Genomic DNA, 24533 nt, shown 5'->3' with positions numbered 1-24533 from the left:
GTGGTCTGTTGTGGAAGAAAAGAAAGAAAGAATAAAAAAACTACACACAGAAAATTAGACAACCATTAACCGGGACGGGAGTAAGAATTCGACCCGTAAGTGGAAACCGATCGCTGTAAGTACGTAGCCGAAATTCTGTAACCCGTTACGAAAACACGAAAGACGCTCACTTGAGCTGTAAAGTGAACTTGAAAATCGGGCCCAAAACGCTCCTTCATCCTGCGGCGTGTGGAAGGTTGAAGAGTTGGAATTTTATGCTACCGCATATGTGTGTGTGTGCGTTTTGCTCCTTGTTCCGTTTTAAAACGGGTCCACACATGCTTCTGCATACTTGAGCAATCAGTATAGGATGCGTACTGTGTCCTGTGCTTGCCGCGGGTAGCGCAAAAGATGCGAAGAAGTTTTCCATGCTTGAGGTATTTTTTTCTTCCCCCGTCTCTTACTTCAACAAGCCCGTAACCTCGAAACGATCTTAAGGAGCGACACTTCCACTCGCCGATCATTAGACGGATAAAGATGGTGGATGGTGTAAAAAATGGCCTCAACCCGATCTAGTGCGGCGTAAGTGAAGGCGTACCGAATACGCCGTTGCTCAAGCGTTAAGAGTCGTCCGACAGCGGGTGTGGAGAATGCAATCTTGTTCGGTACTGCTAGCGAACGAAATCGAAAGTAGGAAACAGTAAAACTCCTGCCAAACAGTAGATGGTTTTGTTTTAGTGTACCGTCGTGTTTGAATAATGTATGAACGAACGATAGAAGGACACTCTTTACGTGTACTTGTAAGAGCCTTCTGGTCGATCGGTTTTGTGCGCAACTTAAACCTGCAATCATGCACTTCACACTCCTTGAGTACCCCTTTTTCGTACTCTTACGAAACTGCAATCTGGAGTGCATCGTTCCAATTTAGCATGAGCGCATTCATTGTTGCTCGAAATTACAAATGCAATTCGATCGATTGTTTCTTTAAATGTAAAATCAACGACTAGCATTCACCATCGCTTAAAGGCCATCAATTTACACGCTCCAGTTGTGAGAGACAGGCTGTGATTGACAGGCGAGACAACTTTACGTACCGGGATGGGATCTGTAGATCATCGGGATGGTGATCATCAATTCGGTTACATTGTATTTTGGGTACGTCTTTTTATTGTTGTTGTAATGCCAACCTTACGGTGGAAAAGTGGGAGTACTTTTGACTTGGACAAGAGAAATTACGTCGGTGTAGTTGAAATGCTTACCTCACAGTCAGAGTGAACCTACAGGCGACGTTTGTAATCGACGGGAACGTGACTTTTAGCAACATTGTTGAGGGTTGTTTTATCTTTGGACGATTTAGTGTATTTGGTGCCGTGACCGGGATACACTAGGTACATACTTGTAGCATTGCTATTTAAATACTTGGTTTCATGTCCGTTGTGCTGTTGCTGTGCTGTAAGTAATTGGGAATCGGGGAGATAGATGGATGATTCTTATACTAGAGAGGGATATACGTGAATAATCATCTTCTATTAGCACTGGTTCATTGTTGGTTGATGATATAATGAACATAACTGAGCGGTTCCTCAATTGAGTAAAAGCTTACGGAATGATCGAGTTATTGACAGCAGTCCTCAGAGTGCTGATCGACGAAGAATAGCCCTAATTGATCAAAAGATCAGAAGCTTTATTTTAAAGACGGACATTTTAAATCTATAAAACTGATGAAAGTTTTCAAAACGTGAAGCTTATCCAAAACTGGCGAAGTCCTTTTAAACGAAGTTTTTTTGAAGAAAAATAAATTCTCATAAATTCGTACCTCAGATAATTGACATCTCAGAAATTCGAATAGAATATATCTTTACTAAAGTTTAATTTTAATTTAATTAATGCTTCAAATTAAAAGTATTTGTTGAAGTTGGAGTTGCAGAAATGAAGTAGCTCTGTAATCAAATTTACACCAAGAAAAACTCGTCCCACACCGGTTACAAGCGACCGTGATGAAGGTACATATCGATGTAAGCAACACCAAGCAAACGATCCGGTCGAAATTCCGTCACCCTTCGGTGCATTTTTTCACCTTCCCTGAATAACCGTCCCCAACAGCCGGGTATGCAAATGCAACCTAACCGGGCCACATCGAAGGGAACCGATGAACCGTATCCGTACCGTATATTTCATTCCCCTGGATCCGTGAAGGGATTGTCTGTATTTTTTTTTCGCTTTTCGCTAGTTGCTTCTTCACCACCACCAGGTATGTCTGCATGCTCCGGTGACTTTTGGGTGGCCAATGAGACGCCCAGGAAGCGTCCCTTTTTATCTGCCTCCGACCGTACCCGACATTAACGAACAATTGTGCTCGACCACACAATCGAGATCTGTGTTCCAGGAAGAGGAAAACAAAAACGAATACCACAATATCTCCCAATGGTAGATGGCGATGGAGCCCGGGAGATGAGCGGGCGCGCGAAAAAAAAGGGCTCACTAAACTGGGGCTTTGAAAAAACAAAATCAAAGCTAACCAGAGCACTTGGAGACAGGCAAATTACGGCCCTGGAAAGCACATGGCATTTCTCTCGCTTTCACCCATGATCGCTAAGCGGAGTTGCTAAATGTCAAACTCATTACATCGTTTTTTTTGTACCTTGGAACTGCATTTTTTTGTGTGGCATTGTGGTTACTCTTGTTTTGCGTCAAACTGTTGGCGTATTTTCTTCGCCAAGGGTTGACAGATGGGATGGTTTCGATGCGCTTCGTTTGCCAGCACCTTTTTTGGGAAGGAAATTTGGGTTCCCTTGCGTTTTTTTTTGGTTGACCACTGAACTGTACTGGACGTAATTTCTTTCTTTCGCTTGATGGAGTGATGCAAAAATTCCGGATGTGCTTGCAACGCGTCACCTCACACAAAGGAACTGCTTGCATTGGGTACGCCATACGCCGGTGTAGTTGGCACATTTAACTGTCACGTTCCGTAGGTATCTGATTATGTTTCCCATTCGCTGCAAGGTTCGCGCTCGTGTTGTAGGGGAGGAAAAACGACACCAAAAAAAAAGCAGATCAAGTCAAACGAACGAGATCCATTTTCCAACGATCCTTCGCTGTGGTGACGGGGCGACACGGATCACGTCGCTGCGTTGAGAAGAAAATCGCAATTGCACCACCGCGCCCGGCCTGCCCTGCATCTGCGGCGTTTGTCAATGTGAACGAAATCAATAAATTTCACGAATGTTGAGTGATTTAAACTGCCTTTGTTTATGGTACGGTTTGATACCGTCCGAGGGGGGAGGTGAGATGTGCTGGCGGGAATGGTTGGTCGCACACGAGTTGATGGACAGAGATCAGAGACCGGTCGGGACCGATCGATTTGGTTTGGTGGTGGGCGCGTTCGGGAAGAGTGCTTATTTTCATGCCAATCGTCAATTATCGTACCCCCCGCTTTTTCCAAGGCCCATCCCTATCCCCGTACCATCTAGTACATGAAGGGCCGGTTTCCGCCATGTTGGTGAATGCACTCAAAGTCAGAGCAATCGATCAATAAATTGTGAAAATAAGCAATTGGAATTCCTTTCTGGTACGAAACAGCACGAGCTACGGGATGAGCTACATCAAGAAAGAATGAAAATACATTTTTCAGCAGAACAATATTTTGCATTGATTTTGGGAACTTTTTTGATGGATATATAAAACAAACTGTTTTATGCTCTCCTAACATCGCAAAGCCAATTAAAAATAGGGTTTTTATTATAGGATTGCATACTTTCAGGGGTTGCTAGCTAAATTGTAAAGGTCTGGCCTTAAGACACTAGACATTCAATTCTAAAATCCCCCTATCTAATACCTACCTAAACTGGCACACTTCTTATATTCCGTAAACATTTCGTTCCTTCTTGTGAAGTCCACATTCAGTGCGAATACTCGGTAAAATTGATTACAACCGCAGAAATGAGCCAACCGTCTCGTTAGCATTCGTTTCAATTTCGTACCCACCTTGAAATCTCGTGTCAATGTGGCGGATCGGTTCGGTGCGGTCTTGAAACCTGCGTGAAATTAACCATGTGGCCCCCTGTTTTTCTCCCACCCACCTCCAGTTGGGCCTTGGGCAGCATCCGGATGTACGACCTTTCAAGCACTGGCTAGATAAACATAACCAACTCTAGGGTGGAATGTCATTTCTGTGGACGTTGTTACGCTTTCGGGCTATAGCAAAGATCGAAATGTTGAAGCTTAGCGTTTTACTGCGTACAAGATATTAGCGTGCTTACAACGCACTGGATCGATAATAAATGCCGGATGATTTGAGTATTTACAACCATGCTGTTGAGTCTGAAACGTTCCATGTTGGAGCGAGATCCAGCCCGCATCGCGTATCGTTCGCTGTTAGGCTAGAAAATAGAAGGCATCATTACCTCCTGAAAGCCGCTTATTGGTCATCAGCCGGAATGGATTTCGATTGCTATGACCGTCTGCGACATATGTATAGAGTTTCGAGTTTGGACGATGTTTTGACAATGCGTCTGCTCACAAACAGATTGGCCGAGATGAGTAGTTTGTAGGATCTTATCTAGTGTAGGGAAACGGTTCGAATGATTTGTGTGTGCCATCACGAATGCGTCATCGAACAAATCATTCTTAGCGTTGCATCATCATCAGTTGTTCCCTTCGTAAGAGTCGAAGCTAAAGAAAAGCGGCCGATTAGACGTAAAATCGGCCTCTTTTAATCCGAACGAAATAGTTCGTTTAATCGCAATTGTGACGGGAAAAAAAGGTGTAGTGCGGTGTAAGCAAATGGATCGTATAAAATAACACCCAGAATCATTCTTCGACACCAGTGTGCGGATGAGTTTTATGGTTCCAAACGAATGCACCAATAGTCCACGGTCAAAGGTATTTTACTTAGTGCAAGAGAAGCGACCGGAGCATAACCTCAAAAATCGGTTCGCCACGGACTGTCGTTTGGACAGAGAAGTAATCTCTTAATCCGGTCATTATCGAACTCGGCAACATTCCAAATAAAATACCGATCAGTGATCGCTCGGTACACGCGCAAAGCCGGGGAAAGAGAAAGGTCCGCCAAGCGAAAGGGTCTTTGCAGTAGGCGGGGTAGCGGTTATGGTTGGAAATTGGATGGTCCCGTAACAGCCGCCACGATGAAAGATCAAACGATCCTGCCTTGGATCGAAGGAAGAAGTGCTGTAGAACACGAGAAACAGGGAGTAGGGATAAAATAATAGCAATAAAACCGGGTCGAGACCTGTTGGCCTTTTTGGGCCACGGTCTAGACGAGGAGAAGGATGTTGGAGGTACCGTGTCTGGCGGGTTTTTTTTGTTCCCGTTTTTTTTGTTGTTGAAGAGTCGGAAGATACCCACTGGACCACCCAATCGAAAGGCTTCCGATCGTTCGGAGGATTAATTCGGAGGTTTTATTTGCTGTCGCGCACACGTGTTTGTGAGTTTAGAAATTGAGCGAGTGTGGGAGAAACGACTGACGCTTAATGTGGTTGTAGCCCCGAACTAGGAAGATCCCTTTACGATCCCTCTAAATGCGCTGTAGGTTTGTTTCCGGGGTAGAAGCAAAGAAAATCAATAAGAGTCATGGAAGAAAACACGGAAGAATTCTGTCTTCCAAGGGTTTAGTTCTAGTCAAGATTCTTTTTAGACGACACAGAACATCCGGGGTGATGTCCGGGTTTTCTTGACCATAAGGTCCGCGAGGAAGAATTTAAAAAAAAAAACACAAACCTCACCTAATGTGGGAATGAGTGATCATAAAAGTGAAAATCTTCTCCTGTAATGATTCTCCGAAAGTTCTACATCCACAAAGAAAAAGTAAAGCGTACGAATAAAGGGCGAAAGACAGAGACACAGCGAAACATCGGTAGATCTTTATCCGCAAGTTTGTCGGATCGGAACAGTAGGTCCGGTGTTAGTGTGGAAGCTAACCTTTGCTGGCTGGTTCGTGACAAATTACTACCATCCGGCCAGAGTGTCGGGAAACCGTTCCGTGCACCAGCCACACACCCTTGTGGGAATGTTTTCTTCGTTAGAGTGATTCAAAAGGTCCGTCCATTGCTAAGCGCGAGTGGTAATTATCCCCAGGAACTTGGTGCGCGATTTGTGGTCTGCCGGATCGGTGGTCGATCTGATTGCCGATCTGATCGTGCATCTAAACGGAGCGGAAGTTGAGAGCTCGCATGTCAGAAGTCACCCATTCCAAGGTCGGTGGGACTGTTTTCGGGGATTGGTTGCGCTTAGAGCACACGCTGAAGAAGAACAAAAAAATCTAGACTCCAGCAGAGCTAGGCGTAATAAGACGCAATAATTATTCAATCTAACGCGTGATTCAGCCAAAAGCACCCGCGAGCATAGATTTTCAAGACCAAGCGGCATAAAAACGGAGATATACACAAAGCTATACAACGAAATAGAAGCAGAATGTTGCAACCAGCTTTAGCAACTCCGTGCGCTAATGATGGGTTAATGTTTCCCCGGTGCCAAGACCTCCATAGACGAGCGCCTCCAATGCGAATGCCTAATCCGTAAGATAATGGTGAAGGATTTGTTTTTGTTATTTTTTTTCGCACAGATTGAAGTTTATTTGCCGTGTGTCAGTTTGTATGATAAACTTTAATTTAGTTTCACGGACAGTTTCGGTTTCTGTTTGAAGGCGGTAGCCATTGGGATCAAGTTAGCAACGTTGACGGTTTCGGTTGATTGTTGGGCTATTCCGCTGACGGGAAATTCTCATCAATTTTACAAAATTGAAGAGGGGAATTGCGTGCGTGTGTGTGTGTGTGTGTGTGTCTTAAGCCTTTTGTTGGTGGCGATTTTTGGCAAGAATATATAAAACTTCTCACAGATCAAGATCACCAGATTTGGACGCTTACTGCCGCGTAGACATACGCGATCATAAATCCAAATCTCACGGATATGATCATGGTCGGGGTGCTATTAGACGAACGTGACAGTCGATTATAGGGTGAAGGAAGATAACGAAACACATAAAGAGAAGCCATATCTACTGTCAGTGTCTGGGAGTTTTTCTCACACCCGAAAAGTCAACCACCGGGACGATTTCTTTTGAATGGGAACGAATAGCCATAAAATAATTACTCCGACTGGGGGGGTTGCCTCTTTTTTTTCTGGTGGTAAGTTTTTCGATAGGAGTTGCGCGTATGTTATGCAATAATTGGTTAAGATCGTTATCATGGTTTGGACAAAACAAAATAAATAGAAAAAACACAAGGAATGTGACGGGGACGTTAGTTATCTTTCATTCACAATCATGGCATGGGGATATAATGGTCGGAAAAGTGATTGTGATTGTTTGCCTTTATTTCGTCACTCCCTTGTTGTTTGTGTTTTTTTTAGTTGAAGGGGAGGAAGCTCGCATGAGACGTCAATGAAAATGGTGGCAAAGCGTGGTTTAATGTTGGTGCAAATGTTACACTCATTTCTTCACTCAATAAAGCGCCAAACCGGCGATCGACGATGATAGTCTGGTCAGGTGATTAAAAATAAATGAACCAACGGTTTTGCCCTGTATCGACCACTTAACTACCTTCACGGTGTAATTGAGTCGACTTTTCTCGTAACTTTTCGCCAAACCAAAGATAACAAAATCGAAGAATCTTTTCCACCATGGCTGGCTGGTGCACATTAATTTCCTTCCTGTGCTGGTGGGTAGCGAATAATTGCGCCACTGATGATATTGTGTCGCTCCGAACCATTCCTGATGTGTTGGGAGAAACATTGTTGCAAACAGCGCTCCAAGCGTTTGCCCTTCGGAGAAAGTTGGTCCGCTTTAGTCCGCCCGTGTTTGACCTTCTGGCATGTGTACTTCGGTACACGGTTCATGATTGTCTGGTGCTTTTGTCTTTTTTTGCTGTTTGTCTTTTGAAGGCATCCCCGCAAAAGTTCATTTCGAGCAATATCTTAAGGAGGTTCGTCGCTTGTCCAGTAGTACGTAGGGGGTAAGGATGGAGAATCTTTCGCTGTGCAAGATGCGAGAACAGTGGAAAAGCGATAAAGAAAAGCCGTCCGGTGTGGAATTGCCGCCTGCCTGCCCAATAGGCGGACCATTGAGGTTCGGGCTAATTTTCTCCCATTATGAGATGCTCTCCATTCGTTGGAAAAGGCGGAGAGGTAAAAAGGAAACACCGCACAGTAAAGTAGTTGATAGTAAAGCAGCTACTCCTGACGGTGTACTAAGGCTTTTCTGAGGGCTTCGCATAAACGTGGGGACAACTTTACACCAATACCCGCTCTCTCTCTCTACGGAGTAGCTTCCTAAGCAGCACTTGAAGCGCAGAAGGTAAACGGTGTACAGCGACGGTTTCTCAGATGTACGATATCGAGCTGGCAGCGTCAGGGAAACAGCCAGCCAGAAGGAACGCAAGCGCGCCAAACGATCTTGGCTACCAATTCCACCTCCCGTCCCAAAACCAGCCACAACCACGCCACGTCACTGATTGCTGTTTGATAGCGTCGGAATTAATGTTGGCCTTTTTGTCGTAATTATTTTACCTTCCTGTCCGTGACGCGGTGCTTTCGCCCTACCATCGGGGAAGGGCGCACCCGATTGATGTCTGATGCCCTTCACGTTCCGCGCCAATCGGTATTTTTCGAACATCGACCAGCCTGATCGGACCCGCTTTCGTCATCGGTGAACGGGCTTCTTGCCGTTGTTCGAAGTGTTTGGACGCCACTCGACAGTGTCCCGATTTGCTACTCCCCCGTTTGTGGTCGTGCGGTCCCTTTGGTGGGTTGAAAAATCTTTCATTAATTTCTATATCAAGCAACACAAAAGAAGGCAGAGCGACACGGCTGATCTTCAGCTGATCGGTGGTATCGGTGGTCGGTTGAAAAGCCCGGCAAAACAGATCGACTAGCGGGTTACGCGCTGGATGCGAGGTGTTGTGGCACGTTGATGACGGTGAGACAACATTGGTAAATCATTATTACTATGATTTGTACTCGTGCTGTCGTGCGGCTGTTCCAGTGAAGGCTGATGAGCTCACTTGGTGAAGGTTTCGCCTTACGACACCGCTTTTGTCCACCACCACCGATCTTCATTACCAACCCGCAAAAAAGGACGATGAAGCAACAGTGCGTTGTAGCAGTAGTAGAGAGTGAACAAAAAAAAACAACCATCCCGATCGGGAATAAGAGATTCTTCACCATCTGGCCAAACATATCATGGTATGGTGTATGTGAAGATCGCGTCACATTGGTTGTTGGCACTTTTTCGCTTCCCCCCCCCCCCCCCCCCCCCCCCATTCTGTCAACATGGTTCGCGGTGATTGCGATCCGTGTTTTTTATTGTGTCCCGCAAGTCGTGCAAGGGACCTTCCTCCGGATCACAATCCGGATGGTGAATGATGCGGAATGTGAATTAGATTTCTTAAGTGATGTTTTATCCTTATTTCTCTCGCTGGTTTGCTGATGCTGGTGGACATTCCACCGGTGGTTGGAACATTTGTGGGGTGTGTTAGGTTTTTTTTTTTAAATTGGAATGTTGTTTCGGTGGTTCAATGTCACGTTTCTAGTGCCCTGCGGGAGGGCTTAAATTGATTTTTTTTAAACCATGTACAGAAGAGAGTTAATAGGTATTTTGAACATTTGTATTGGTTGAACGACAGGTGGAACTAATAGCTTAAAATAAAGTAAAAATTCTATATACTTTTTGAAGTTTTTAATACTTAGTTGCATTGAGTTGAAGAGCAAGTAGTAAAAGATTGCATTTGCTTCAACTTATTATAGATGGGACCTTTTGTACATCAATATTTTGTTTCACTCTGGAAGGTATTATCATCCTCATCATCACCACCGAACCGATTTCAGACCCGCTAATGGCATTCTGCTAATGGCATCCAATAGTTCTTTCCCATTCCTTGCTCCTTTACTGTACCATTTTCCTTTGATTGCGGCGTGTGCTTTCGCTTTCGTTCCCTCGTGCGCAGAAGACATTTCGCGATGACCCACCCCATCACTAGGTGCTAGCATCTTGCCCGCGTCCAGATTGCCGTTTGCCTATGACCGCCTACTGGTTTTCAATTTTCCACTAACCACGAACACCAAGTACACCGTACCGCCATGCCATGGGTTCGAATGCTTTACGCCGAAGAAATATGTACTCGAAGATAATGAACAAAACACCATCGTTCGAGTCGAAAACGATGAAATAAAATATGATAATAATAATAACGAATAACTTACCCGCCACCCCGGGGCTGTTCGGTGGGAAAAGGGATTGACGGTATGCTTGCGGTTGATTGCGATCAATGCGCACGGTATCACGGTGCCGGTAGGTTAGAGGGTGAGAGTCGTGAGAGAACGTTGCGCTAAGGAAAGGGGTAGGAGACAACATCCGAGACATCCCAAGCAGATGAGCTCGAGCGAAACACTTCAGCGTTGATGTGGGCATCGTGTCTGTCATGTCCGTCAAGTATGAAGTGTCTGACGAGCCGAAGATGACACACACAAAGTTTCGAGATCGGGCGAGCGAAATATGAGATATTGAACCAGAAGCGTTGAGGTTGAGGTTTGTAGAAAAGCGAACCCGAACAAATGGTCCTGTGGAACTGTGATGAGCTCGTACACTCGCTGGCAAACGCTTTCCCAGCATGGTGCTAGGATCTGATCACGGTGCATGCGTGCAGGCAGGAATCTTAACCGCAGCGACAAATCAGCAGGAAAATATTGTGAAAGTGTGCGCATTTTCAGCCCCTCCAACAGCGCGCGGTGTCATGTTTGGCGGGAAAGTTTAAAGGTTGCACGATATCGAACGACGCACGTCCGGACGCATAGGTGAAGGCATCCCGTCCAAGATTGGGTATCGGGCGTTCAAACAATTCGGCGGTTCCTCTTTTGGGAACGGTTGGAGCAAAAAGAAAGTTCAGCCCGTAGCGGTAGCCTTTGGGGGTATGTTTTTTTTAGCATGGGTCAAACTTTTGGGGGGACGCTCGGTCGATAGGTGAATTGTGCTGGAAGCTGGGCCCGCGATACTACGTAAGATCGCAGTAAACTTGAACCTGAATCGATAGAAATAGCCTTTTTTTGTTGATGAGAGGAGAAATCAAGTGAGAGAGAAAGAAAAAAATATCATGCCGATTTTGGTGGCTCTGGAGAGTGCGTGTGTGTGTTTCTTCCAACTTTACCACGCATCTTCCTCCCATTTTTCCTCCCTCTTCTAAGAGTTTCATGGGACCTGTTTTGGGGAGGTTTTTCTGTAGCACTCCACACCACACGAAAGTGATCGATGAAAGAAGAAATTATGATACGATCAGGTCGAAAGAAAAGGTGCATGGTGTAAGATAGGAGAAAAGCAAAATGCGGTGACAAACTGAGAAAGAAAGAAAAGCTGGCAATAGCTTAGCAAAAAAAAAACGCTGGAAAAATAAGAAATAAGAGAAAAAAAAACATGAAACCAACGTAATAAGAGCTAAAGAGAAGAAAAAAAAAACACAGAAATGAAAAGTAGAATGAAGGAAATGCAAAAGAAAGATAAAAAGTGCGTGAATGTATCAAACAAAACCAAAAAAAAATCAACACGCACAGAAAACACGAAAAAAAACACCAAAAAACACGGTCAAGCGGTAAGGTGAGTTCGAAAAAAAAATGAAGCAAAGAAAGATAATAATAACAGCAGCAGCGAAAAAGCGCCAAACCATCCCGAAACATTGGCTGGCGTTATGAAAGTTGACCTGGCGAAGGTAGGAAAAAGTAGTAGTTTGGTTTGGTTCAGCGTTTCCGAGCGTCTCTGAATGAACCGAACTTCTCTGATGGTGTTCGAGTTCAGTGAACTTTCTCCCAATGGCATCTGATCTGGTGGTGGATAGAAGGAAGGGCAACTCCTTCTTGCCATACTGCCCGGTACACGAACGCGGTGGTGGACGCAACGGGATCATTTGTGGATCTGGTGGATGATCTCCGATCAGCTACTAGAGCACACCCGTTACCAATCGTGAGACAACCTGGCCGACTTCTAACCACGAACGTTGGGTGTTGCGTTTTGCTGCAAGGTAAATCTCGATAGAGCAACCGAACCGATGGGCCGTAATAAATTTCTTCCAGCGAGTGAAGGAGAGCGAAGCCCAGCATCAATAAAAGCAACGCAAAGGGAAAAATGTTCAATGAGACATCGAGTCCCGGGTCCTGGTGCTCTAAACAACATCCGACCGATTGGAGAAACAAAGCAGAATTTGATGCGCGGAATGGGAGTTGCATCAAATTTATATTCTTCTCTTCAGCTGAATCTCTCTATCTCCGCTTCTTGTGCTTTCTTTGAGACTGAGACCCACGGGAGGCAAGGGCTTCTAATTCGATGCAGGTCAACGTGGCAGGACGGGACCGGCAGCGCGAATCACGCAATCGAGAAGAAATGATGGACCACTTAGCGAAGGAAATGGTTAACGGTTTCCCGGCAAAAAATAAAATCAGAAGCAAAAAAAAACAAAACAGGCAACACACGGGAAGCAAGAATTGAAGGTTAATTTAGCCGTGGACAAGGGGTTCAGTGTTCGCGGGTGGAGGGTGAAGATGGTGGGATTATATTTTGCAATGTCTTGCATAACATGTCGTTCCCTTCCCGTAGGTGGAGATCGAGTTTGGCTATGTTTGACATGGGTTTGGGAAGTTGTTGTTATTAGTCATTGGTTGTGGCATATTTGTGGAAGCGCAGAGAAGGTTTGGGAGGATTCTGTATGAAGAAAACGAAAGGTGTCTTGAAGGATGGATAAGGAGTAGAATTCAAATTGGAAATTGGAAGGTTTTTTTTCGTTGACAATTCTTGATGACAAAGACAAAGACATCCTTATAATGATATTTTTCATTTATGAAGTAGCCTGAAGTATGAGAGTACAACTAGAGATTAATTGGAACCACAATTAACCAAACTACATAACAAGAAAATTATTCATATAAGTTGGAAACAAACGTCATCAGGATCGGGATCATTCATCCTAATTACATATGAGAATTCTCCCCACAAAATTCCAATATACTGGATGATTTTTTTTGTCTATGATAAGGGTCACCATGTGACGCACTGCTGGACGAACTCGAACACACAACCTCAAACGCCCTCTTTCTGTAACTTTAGCTTACTCTGCAACCCGTATGATAATGCCACGATATTGTAGGGCGTTCGTGATAAGCTTTCCCAGTTGATCTTTTCCCACTGCATTTCAGCAGATGATTTATAGTTGTGGTACGCGCCTCAACTCCCTGACCGGCGTTGCCCGTTGCACGGGAAGCAAAACGGGAAAACATTCAATAAATATTGTAACGTGATAAAATAATATGTTTCACACAGGCGCGTGTTTAAATGCATCCGTTTTAAATAGATCCTGCCTGAGTTTCTACGGACAGTCGTACCAATCGTTGGAGTCACCAATAAATCATCACCACCGTCTAATCATCTACCGGAGGCCGATTACAGACACACACACATGGGGTGATTTTGCTCGGTGTTCACGTTTGGTATGCAGCACACGAAAATTAGTAGCCCATCGTCCAGGATCGCGTACAAAGCGATACCGGTTAAAGGCAGGCCGGTGATTATTTATGATCTACATCCCCATAAATGTCGCCGCGGTTGACTTTTTGTCACGCATGGCCGGAAACTTGTGAAAGGGGAAACTGTTTTGTCCCTTAGAAGCTGTTTTCCTTTTTTTCAGTTTCTTCTTCAGCAGGCTTGGGATGAAAATGTGTGTGCGTGCGAAGGGTTCCTGATGCCATGCCATGTTCGATACGTCTAATCCAAAAACTCGATCGAACCCGATCCATAAATCAGCGGACACTGCTGTGAGAGGGGGAGTTGCGAGTTTGCGGGAACCTGTTTGCCCAGATAGGACGAGTACAGATGTAGGACGGCATCCGTAACCGTGACATGCGTTGTGCTTCCGTTTGGAAACTGTGTGCGGGCTGTGAAAGTGTAACAATTAGCTGTGGATCGTATGCAGATGCGTAAAGAAAACGTTCGAAGAGACGTTTAAATACATTCAGTGAATAGTGGAAGCTACTGGTGGGATATCAAAGAATTTTTTTGCTACAAATGCAGAATTTCTGAGAGGATTTACAACACTTTATCACTGAAACCGTCAAGCGCATCATCTTTTATCTGCTGCGTACTATATATCTGGACAACTTAGAACAGATGGTTCACTAAAGCTCTCGAACACTGATCGCAATCGTCGATAACATCGTCAACTCACCTCCATCGAGGGACTACCAGTTTTCCCTTTGGGCAAACAACACGAGCCCGGGCGAAGTCGCTCCCGCAACCGAGAACGGAACCGGCTTTTCTCTTTGGACATTGGCACGCATATCAACCGTTTCAATGATAACAACTCCGACAGCTTTCTACCTCCGCGTTTTGTGTTGACTAGCGGCAGATATGTCGATAACATCGTCGCCTGTTCCGTCGCCGAACCCTCGCCAGGTTGGCAAACGTATACAGCAAACCCAAGGGTGTTCGGAACAGGTTTTCCTGTTTTGGACCGCACAAAACCCAACCTCAACACCCTTCCTAGCTAGGGGTTCCTGCAGCTATTCCAATGCAGCCCCGTTTGGCGTTTGGGATTCATGAATGGGAATGGGTATTTTGATGTCCCGGTTGTGGATGCACATTTGGGGCGAAGTGCATCTGGTGCGTGAGTTTAAGGGGGGTAAAAAAAATGCATCAGCAAACACTCATCATTAAGCGAGCGAAGGTCGGGACATTTTGAATGCAAATGCTTTCGTTCGTCGTGAGGTTTACTCCAGCCTGGGAACGCTTCCAGTTTGGGAACGCTTAAGGAGGAGGTTAAGAGGGTCGATATCATTTTCGGATGAAAGCTAAAAATCTGGAGGATATATAATTGACGATTCCATGTCACCATGATTCGAAGGGACGCTATTAAAAATGGCTTTTCGCTGATCGAAATGACCGGCTAGCGGACTGGAAAGAAGCGGATCTTCCTTTGGGTCACTTTCATACGGGGAAAATTACACTATCGATTAAGGGGTGTCTGTGCTGTCCAGTGGGTTTAAGAAAAAAGAGATGGCCTTGAAGGAATAAAAAAAAACGATGAAAGCTCGCGCCTAGAGAGTGAAGATAATTATAGTACCCTTTTGCACCAACAGAGCTCGGTGAAATGATGACGGGTTATTACACACTTCAGTTCAGGACCCGATCATTGTTCATCGGGAACCATGGAAGTGTATTAAAACCCCGCCAAAGCGTAGGTTCTCCGGTGAAGGGTTGCTGGAAATGGCTTCAAGGCACACTTGGATTAAGTCTTTCAATTACCGGTCGTCTATCAAGGTGGGTCATTGTTGCGAGCACACACACACACACACAGTTCTGGAATGTGTCACATGTGGAGAATGTCACCACAAATTAAAATACTTCATTCGATCACGCTGTTAGTGTGGTTGGTGGTGGACACCTGTCTTGCTTTGACGGAGTGACTTGTGAGATAGCAAGACTTGAAGGACATTTGGTGGCTATTAGATACTTACGGAAATTTGTTCTGTGCTGTACAAGAAATAAATGTCTAATGTCTGAAGTGAACTCTACTTCCATCGGAGCACAAATTAAAATCACTCACAACATCACCTTTGCCAGCAATAGTCGTGATCTTTCGGCTAAATCTGAATGGCCTTGATGGTTTGTTTCATTGCTTCGTTTCCAACCTAAACGATCTTGATTGATCGATCAATTCTAGCACGTGACATTTGCGATGTACCAGCCAGGATTGCGAAAGGTTCAAGATCTTAAACGACAACACATTCTCGATCATCAATCACGGCATTTCAGTGTGTCATCCAGGCGAGTTAACTAGCTAACGTGACTTACTGCGCCTTTATCTAAATGGTTGATTTAAGATAAAATCACGTACGATCGAAGGAAATAAGTTGTGCGAATGGGAGAAGTACTCGCTCGTATGTTTTGCAACTAGAATGTCATGCTGTCGTATTTGTTCGTAAGTGCATTCTGTGTGCTTGAAGCGTATAGCACTTTCTCTTGCCGTCCACCATTGCAATACGCGATGTCATTGTTCTAAGGGTGCGGGATGCATCATTAGAGTCCGTTGACTTTTTGCAATGATGATCGGTTGTGTAAGAATTCCAGCGAGCGTTACCTAACGTCGAAACAAGATCAGCAGCGGTTGATCTTCGCCGTCAGCCGGGAGATGGATTGATCGTGCCAAACGGAAAGCCACTCTTGGCGGCCACCATCCCAGAACCGTCTCAATGACGTTGGTGTTACGGTGTAAGGTACCTGGGAAACGTCATCCGAGTGCGGTGTGCCGATGGCCCCAAAGTTCTGGAACCATTGCAAACCTAGAGGAGGACGAGATTTATAGGATTTTATGCCCGACTGCATCGCTTCATTTGCTGAGTGCCGACTTTTGCCTGCAAAACGGGACGAATAAAAAGCGACGGATCGAGGTTAATAAACAGTGGAAATTTATAGTCCTATCCCCGTGCGCACCGTTTCACCGCTTTCCACTGTCCCTTTTTCGGGAAAACAGCAAATGAGTGGTTGTGGTTTTGGGTTCGCCCTGCAATGAGTTTTGTTTCTTGTGCACTTTTTTTTTCTCTCTCTTCTCTTCCTTTGCTACAGTGATTCACCGTAACAGGGCTTACAATTCCAAGGAGTCTTGGAGCGGTTTTTGTTTGCTTCATCTTCGTCAGCGTGTGTTAGATGCTGACCTTTTACCGCTTCGGCGCCTGTTTTGGTTGTTTGCTTGTGGCCAGTCTCTTCGACGATGCATACCAAATCGTGCCAATCTGTCGGATTGTTACACTTGGTTGAAGCTGCAGCGTCGTGTCGTGTCAACCTCAGTTAGAAGCTGTTAGAAGTGCGCAATCTTCCGGAACGGAATGTGAGGCTATGTTTGTCTAGCACGGTTTGACGTTACCCCTCCCATTTGCGGTGCAACATGTCGGCCAACTGTCCCGGGTGATGATGGGAGTCTCATCTCAAACCCTCGGACACTGCTCACTGGCATTCTTCATGGTGGAGACTTATGCTTATCTTACGCACCCTTAATGCCCCCGAACGAACGAGGTCAACCGGTGTTATTACACGCTTTACATGTCAGTGTTGTATTGGAACGCGCATATATATATTTTCTTGTGTGTGCCACGCTTGGGTTCATTCAGTACAAGGTACATGGTTGAAGAAAAATAAAGAACCCACCCAGGCGCTTATGAACGATACGCTTCCAGTAGCAGCACGGTACGGTTGTAACAGTTTTTATCTTGATTAATGCGATGTTGATAAGTTTTCGCTGCCAGCAAGCTGCCTGCCTGGAGGATCGGGCATGGGCTGATCGTACAAATTATGCCTGCCAGCAATATTGTTACAGCGCTGCAGCGAGACAATGTTTTACCCCGAACAGTGTATAAACAAGCGGCAGTCGTAGCAATGCTCTTGAGGCTTTGTTCATGTTGTTCTTGATCAGTCATGTCGTTAATAATTTGATAGTGGATCTTGTAATGAAATGAGTGCAATATTTTATCTCCAAACGAACGGAGTGTGTGCGTGTATCATGACAAATTTGGTGCGTATCAGGAGAATTATAAATTTGTTTACACTGGGTGAAGGCTTTGCAGCTGCTGTTTATTGGAGGTGGGAATTACAAGAGATAGTTTTATCGAAAAATCTTGACGTTATTGCAATTTCAATATTGATTTTAAAAACATCTCTAACTCTTGGACACAAAAGTAAGAAATGGAGTCATCTATGAGATCCAATAATTAGGAATTCTTGTTTCTGATATCCTTTTATCTAGAAACGACGAATAGAATCAGATTAAGATGTTATCACTATTCTCAATATCATCTTTGGGGTCCACAAACACTATCAGTTTCGGAAATCATATCGAAATGACTATTTATAATACTTTTGGTTTCACACTATGTCGTCTAAGAGGTATAGGGACTGCTATTTCTGTTGGTCGGTACCTTCAGAACTTCGTAAACGGTCTTTAGAGCAAGAAGTTCTTATTTACAGGATAAACTTAGTCCATTCTGAATCTCATTTTCTTAAAAAAAAAATAAATTTCAACCAATCTTATAGAACGACTTGATTCAACAACAAAAAACCCCTCTTCTACCAAACATGGACGAAACATAAGTTCAGTGCCAAAATCGGTTATGACGCTGCGTGTGTGGTTTCCGTGCCGGGTAAAAGCGCCTCTTTGAGGTGGGTATAAAACAACTGCAACGAAACAAAACCAAAAAAAAAAACAAAGGTTTAATGCGGCACGATCCATTACCGATGGATGGAGTCTTAGGTCTCGGCGAACGAAAAGGAATATAGCCGAATATCTTCCAAAAATTGCTCCACAACAATAATAACAAGCAAAAAAGTGGTCCTCGGGCGTTGTGTTACATTCCGGTTTCCCGGTGAACCATCGAGGACTGAGTTCGCTCGGAAACTGTGTTACATTCGCGCGTTCCGATGCCCTTATCCGGTATGGTGCACCGCTTCCCGGCCGGACTAATGGGGATGCGTGAGAAGCAATATGGTTGCAGTTTTGTTATGTGGCTAGGGGCCGTGTTTTGTTGCCTGTCGGTACCATTGGGGGTTTTGGGAAGTCATCGTTACGAAAGCGCTTACGAACCCAAGACGGCCTGTGGAAACTGGAGCCTTCTTTTGTGAACCGGGAAGACGGGAACCGTTCTACACAACATAGCAGCGCGCCACATACCATCTCCCGGGAGCGCAGGAACCACATTTTGGTCGCATTTGGTCAGGTTCAGGTTTATGTTTAAGTGTGTTGTATTTTTTTTTTGGTTCGCTTCGCACACTACTTCGAGGCATTCCCTCGCATGCTTCCTCCGAGTCGTCGCTCCAAGACGGCGAACGTCCATGAAGATCTCTTCGGGCAAGATCGTGCAGTCGCTAGCACAACTATGCTTCCCAAACGAATTATGTTGGGGGTATGTAAGAGAGAGAAAGAGAGAGAGAGACCTCGAGAAAAAAGCGCGCCCCCAGGTTGTGAGATGCCGGTGTGTGAGTGTACGCGACCCGCTCCAAAGGTAAAGGCATTTTCGCGAAACCACAACAAACTTGGTCTCATCTTGGGCGTCGGGCAGAATCTGCAAAGCCCTTTTTTTCCTGCCTGCAGTGGAGTGCGTGTGTCTGTATTGGAGAAGGGCTCCACAAACGTCGCCACGTTTGTAGCATTTTAAAGTACACGTTTCGGACGGTGTGTTTGTGTGCGCTTGTCGTCATCGACATCGGCGAGCCTGCTGGAGATGCTGCCTGTCGAAAGTAGCAAATGGGTGGGGGGAGGAACCTGCTTGTGCCCTTCCGCTTACGTGCTCCCTTCTGCTCTTGTTATAAAGCGCGCCAAGACCGGTTCCCGAATGAAGTGTATCTGCCCCACTGCCCTGCCCTTCACCCGGTCCCGGGGAGACTTGTTGAAACTATTCCCGTTCGCCACATGAGCAGCATAGTCGCGGTTTCGTTTGCCGGTTATGTTGCCGCATACCATGAACGCTCTCCAACGCACGCTTCATTTGGAGGTTGAGCTGGAGTATGTGTGCTTGTGTGTGTAAGCTTTTTTTGTCCGTTAAATTTTGAGACTTCACTCGAGTCGATCCAGGGACGACTTTGAATCGGTGGTCCACCGATCGGTGGGACAGTTTTTGCCTGTTTACGGCAAATAAATCGTATCGGAAGAAGAAGTTCTTTGCGCGGGTTGAGAGGGTTCCGACCTCTCCCCCTTGGCATACTGAAGAGCGGTGTTTTGGGACGTACTTTCGATTCAGTTTAAAATCGTAACGAACTTGTTTTTGAAGTGGTCGTGGTTGCCGCGTTGAAGCGAAGCTTCGGAAAGCGGTTTTTTGGGCGCGTAGTTTTATTCTTTCATTTTGATATCTTTTTCTTTAGATTGTACCTATCGAAGAATATGATAAAGTATGTCTGCAAGTCGAAGGAAAACAAAAATACAACCTCGATTGCGCTCGGTATGAATTGAAACATGATCCAATGATGTTCTTGCAACTCGCAACACACACATACACCCATTCCGACACCGATCGCTGCAGGTGGATCGACACCAGGCTCAACATGCCGGTTTACACACCGTTTCCTACTCACACCACACTGACTTGTTTCTCCATTCTCATGTCGTTTTTTTTGTTGTTTCCATTTTTCAAATTTAAGCTTTCTTTCCTGCGTACCTGAGCCAACGGTCAGCAACGATTCCCAGGTCCCCTGTTAACGATCTTGCGAGCTTGCGTGTGTCGGCTGTACGGTGTGTGTGAGCGCTCTTTTCGCGAAACTTCAAACCTCCAACTCCTATCAGGAGGACTCCACGAGCAGGACCACTCTCCCTGGAACGGCTCCATCCACCTCCACGGTGGTCTCGACGAAAGGGTCGAAAATTCAAACCAAACCACACCGATCAGTGATCGACAAACGATCGTCGCAGACGGACCACCGCGAAACCGCTGCGCTGTGAAACAATCGCGTCCAGGAAGGACCTCCCGGCCTTCGGTGTTTCCCGGCGGGCTCGGTACGGGTTTTTTTGGGAGCCACGGATACGCCTCTCAACCGGAGTGTGTGTGTGTTTGTGGGACAGTGTAGTTTTCTGTGTGTCCGTAGATTAGTAACAGAAATAAAACACGAAAAAGCTCGTTTCTGTCCACATCGAGTGGCGTTATCGGGCCGGGCCTGGTGAATGTTTCTGTCTAGACCGTGGCGTAAAAGCACGACAGGTATTAAACAGTGCGATAGGATAGGCTGTGTCCGTTGTGTGCCGCTTGAAAGGTTGATGATAAGGAAGCTGCTTTCTGCTTTACTAGTCGACGTGACTCGGCTTTAAGGAACGTGAGACCGGCCGATGACAATGTTTGGTGCGGTTGCGAAGGCTGGTGATGCTGGTCATCGGTGCTGCGGGTGTGTTCCAATGGTGTCGCTGGTAAAGGTCCGGTGTGCTGAGTGTCGTCCGGTAGCACTACGATGTGATATCTGAGCAGTTTATAGTGCTTGTATGCGTGTGTGTGTGTAAGTGTGCGCTCGAGAAGTGAGCAGAGTGGCATACGCATCTCTCCTTTCCCGCCCTCGAAAAGCGAAGTGTTTTGTGATTGAAACCCCAAGCGGGAAGCAGCCAAGACGTAATAGTGTCCCCGGTATATTGTGGAAAATTGGTTTCAAGAGTCGTGTTTTTTTTTGAGTGCGTCCGTTAGCGGGAAATACGAGTGCGCGTATCCTAGTGCAGACGGTGAAGTGGTTTTATCGGAAATTTTTCTGTCTCAAGATAGCCAGTACAGGTTTCTACCCAGCTAGCACGCATGCTTGAGCTGTAGGCGTGCCGTTATCGCTACTGTCTGAAGTGGTCTGTTTTACGAGAATATTAGTCAGCAGAAGGGAAGTCTGCACAGTGCTTCCTTGGTAGAAAGAAGGGATACACGAGAGTAAAGCGTAACAGGGATAGTGGTGAAGAGTCGCATTTTCGACGTATTACAGGTACTATCGCGGAACGCGGCGCATAGAACCATTAGGACGGAGACCTTTGGAGTTGTTGTGGCGTTGCCTTTGCGTACACGCACACCCATCAAATTCAACATTTTCTCGCCAAACCACACAGCTTTTTCTCCCGTCGTCATGACAACGAATACTAGCAACCTGAAGCTATCTGGAAATATAATAGGTCTGACAGGCAAACAATCACAACCGCACACTCAGCAGCAGCAGCAACAGCAGTTACAGCAGCAGCAGCAACAGCACCATCACCAATTACAGCAGCATCATCTTCAGCAGCAATTGCAGAAGCAGAAACTTAAGCATCATCTTCAACTACAGCAACAGCAACAGCAGCAGCAGCAACAACAACAACATCAGCAAGTGTCTGGTTCGGTGGTGACCACCACACTATCGAACGGTGTCGGTCATCATCCCGGAGGTGGCGTCTTCACGTCCGCTCTCAATGGTGGCGGACTCGTGAAATCTTCTGGTGGACTGACCGGTGGTAGTGGAATCCCTCAGCAAACGGCAACCGGAACTGCCGGTGTTCCGGGGCAAGCGCCGGGTAGCCATATACCACCCCGCTATCAACCACCGCCCCATCCGCCGGGTGGCATCCTGAAGAACGGTTACACTAACGGCCATCTAAAGGCGGCATACCAACGTCCGGAAGGGGCACAAAACGGTGGACTTGCGTACAACGGTACCAAGGGATACGGTGGTGACAATCTGAAGCGACCTCCAAACCCATCCCGCTTACTGGCACCCCGTCAGCATATCCGCTTCTCGAATCTACCTCCGCTGGTAAACGGTGGTCCTGCGGCCGTTAGTCAGCCGACCCAAGCGCAACAGGCCGCGATCGCGGCCCATCATCAACAACAGCAACAGATCCAAACGCTTCATCATCTACCGCCGGCACCGCACGCACGCCTCAGCTCGGAATCGTCATCCGAGGATCAGACGACCAGCTCGACGAGATCGTTACAGGTGCATCTGGCCCACGCAAAGGCATCGGCAATCGGCACTTCGTCCAACTCCGCAACACAGCAACCTGCCACCGTACCGAACGGACCATCCGCCGGTCATATCCATCAAACGACCGCGATAGTGCATCAAAGTAGTCAACCCAACTCCAGTACCAACACGAACGGAACGAATTCCTCCAGTTCGGTCCAGGGGCTTCTGAAGCCTCCGCAACCGTCACATCTACCTACGGCTACCGGTGTACATCATCAGCACCAGCAGCAACATCAACAGCAGCAGCAGCAGCAACAGTCTCATCCGGTTCACACACTCCAACATCCGGCCCAGTCACAGCAGCAATCAGCACAGCAGCAGAACCAGGAGATGCTGAAGTTTGTCCGGAAAGCGGAGTCCGAAACCTCCTCCACACCGACCTCTTCGAGCGGTGGTGGTGGAGGTGGAGGTGGACGCATCTCGGCACTGGAGCAGAATCGACATTTTCAGGTGAGTTTGACGCAAACGTTGTTAGACGTATCTCCTCCACCTATGACCATATATCCGGAGCAAATGGAGACAGGTTGAATTTCGAATATCTGGAGGTATCTCACTCTCCTGGGTTTGCTGGGTGAGGAACTTTCCACAAGAAGGGGGACGCTGCCAGCTAATGGGAGATTGCAAGCGAGTAAGTAAACGACCGGTCCCGTATGTGCTCCGTATGGGAAACCTGTTTTCGCAATGCCCGTTGGGCAGCTTCTCACTGCCCTGAGCAGGCAGTTCCATCGCCGATCGCCTCCAAACAAAACGCCATCCCCAAACCCAAACGAAGGAGAAAGTTTTGTGACCTTTTCCGACGTGTCTTTCCCCGTTGGTTGGTAGGGGTTGGGTTGTGTCGATCGATCGTTTCCTCTTATTTGGAGCCTGAATTTCTGGACGCCTCGAGCAGGCGCCTAAAGGCGATAGCGAACGGTCTGCGTGGCATGTTGTGGGTAACTGGTTCGAAAGTTGTTTCCTGACTATGTTTATCAGTGATAAAATTTCACCCAAAATATGTCTCCTCGTCGTGTTGTTCCTTCTCTCTCTCTCTCCTTTCTCTCACTCGATTCGATGCGATTTCCCTTGCGATCGAGTATCTCTTAACGGCAGGTGTAAACATAGGAAGTATTTCTTCCGATCGAACAAACGATCGTACACCTTCAAGTGTCGTACCATCCAGGAACGGAGATGGGGGCGGCTTAACTCGTTTTAAAGATCCACCCATTCGAATGTGTGTGTGTGTCTACCTTTCGAATGACATACAACATAAAAAAAGGAAAGTTATCTCCCAACACGATCTTCACCCCTCGATCACCAGGCACCATTATCGTTTGGAAGGAGGTTATTTTTATTTGTCACCGTTGAAGTCATTTAGAGTGTTTTGATTCTTCGACTTCTTTTGCGAACTTCTTTGCTTCTCGAACAAACAATTTGTCAATTCGATACGGATGGTTTCAATGCGATAGTGACGGGTTTTAGCATCAGCACCATTAGGGCGAATCGGCTGGATTCGATGCCACCAATGGCAATGGTTGCTCCCATTGTACTTCCAGCCACCGTTGACTTTCGCCCGCGTCAACAATGTTGTGTCCCATGTTTGCCGCATAGAATAGGTTGATTATGATGAATGAGTTTTGCTTTGGAAGGTGATTGCGATTAGTGGACCCGCTCAACAAGACCGCAATCGAAACGGCAATGGATTACAATCATGTGTACTATGTCAGCACAAATTGTTCACGGCTTTCAAGGCGTTGCTGTTGTTGCAGGGAAATTTTCTTCCAACAAAAGCGTGTGCAAACCGTTTTTTTTTGGGAAACGCTGGAATGGTTGGACGCTTGTTTGCTATCTTTCCTTTGGAAGAATTTAAAAGGTTTTGTAGGAGAAATTTCCTAACCAAAACTGTGTGTTTTTTGTGACTAAATTTACACACGCGTGAACCCATTAACGTTGCATTGTTCCCTCTTTCCCAGGATTTTTAAGGTAATGGTGAAAAGATTTGATAATGATACGCAAAAATGGTTGGAAATCTTCACGCATGCGACATTTCTTGCAAACATTCGAAAATCAAACAAAACTGTGAGAAAAGCAACAA

At 46.1% G+C, this 24533-nt stretch overlaps 1 protein-coding gene and 1 long non-coding RNA gene across 2 annotated transcripts in view; one reads left to right on the top strand and one right to left on the bottom strand.

Moving 5' to 3' along the window:
• LOC125762213 (uncharacterized) overlaps positions 1–24533 on the bottom strand; it is a 226263-nt gene that overhangs the window by 11762 nt on the left and 189968 nt on the right. The window lies entirely within an intron of this gene.
• LOC125762157 (GATA zinc finger domain-containing protein 10) overlaps positions 1–24533 on the top strand; it is a 43576-nt gene that overhangs the window by 1552 nt on the left and 17491 nt on the right. The window contains exon 2 of the mRNA XM_049423983.1: positions 20144–22912. Within this exon, the coding sequence (XP_049279940.1) occupies positions 21587–22912 (1326 nt within the window). The 5' untranslated portion in view covers positions 20144–21586. The remainder of the gene's footprint in view (positions 1–20143; positions 22913–24533) is intronic.

This window comes from Anopheles funestus, chromosome 2RL, assembly GCF_943734845.2.
Source record: "Anopheles funestus chromosome 2RL, idAnoFuneDA-416_04, whole genome shotgun sequence".
In the NCBI taxonomy this organism is placed as follows: Eukaryota; Metazoa; Arthropoda; class Insecta; order Diptera; family Culicidae; genus Anopheles; species Anopheles funestus.
Note: the sequence above shows the minus strand (reverse complement) of the source record. Positions and strands in the feature narration are given on the sequence as shown.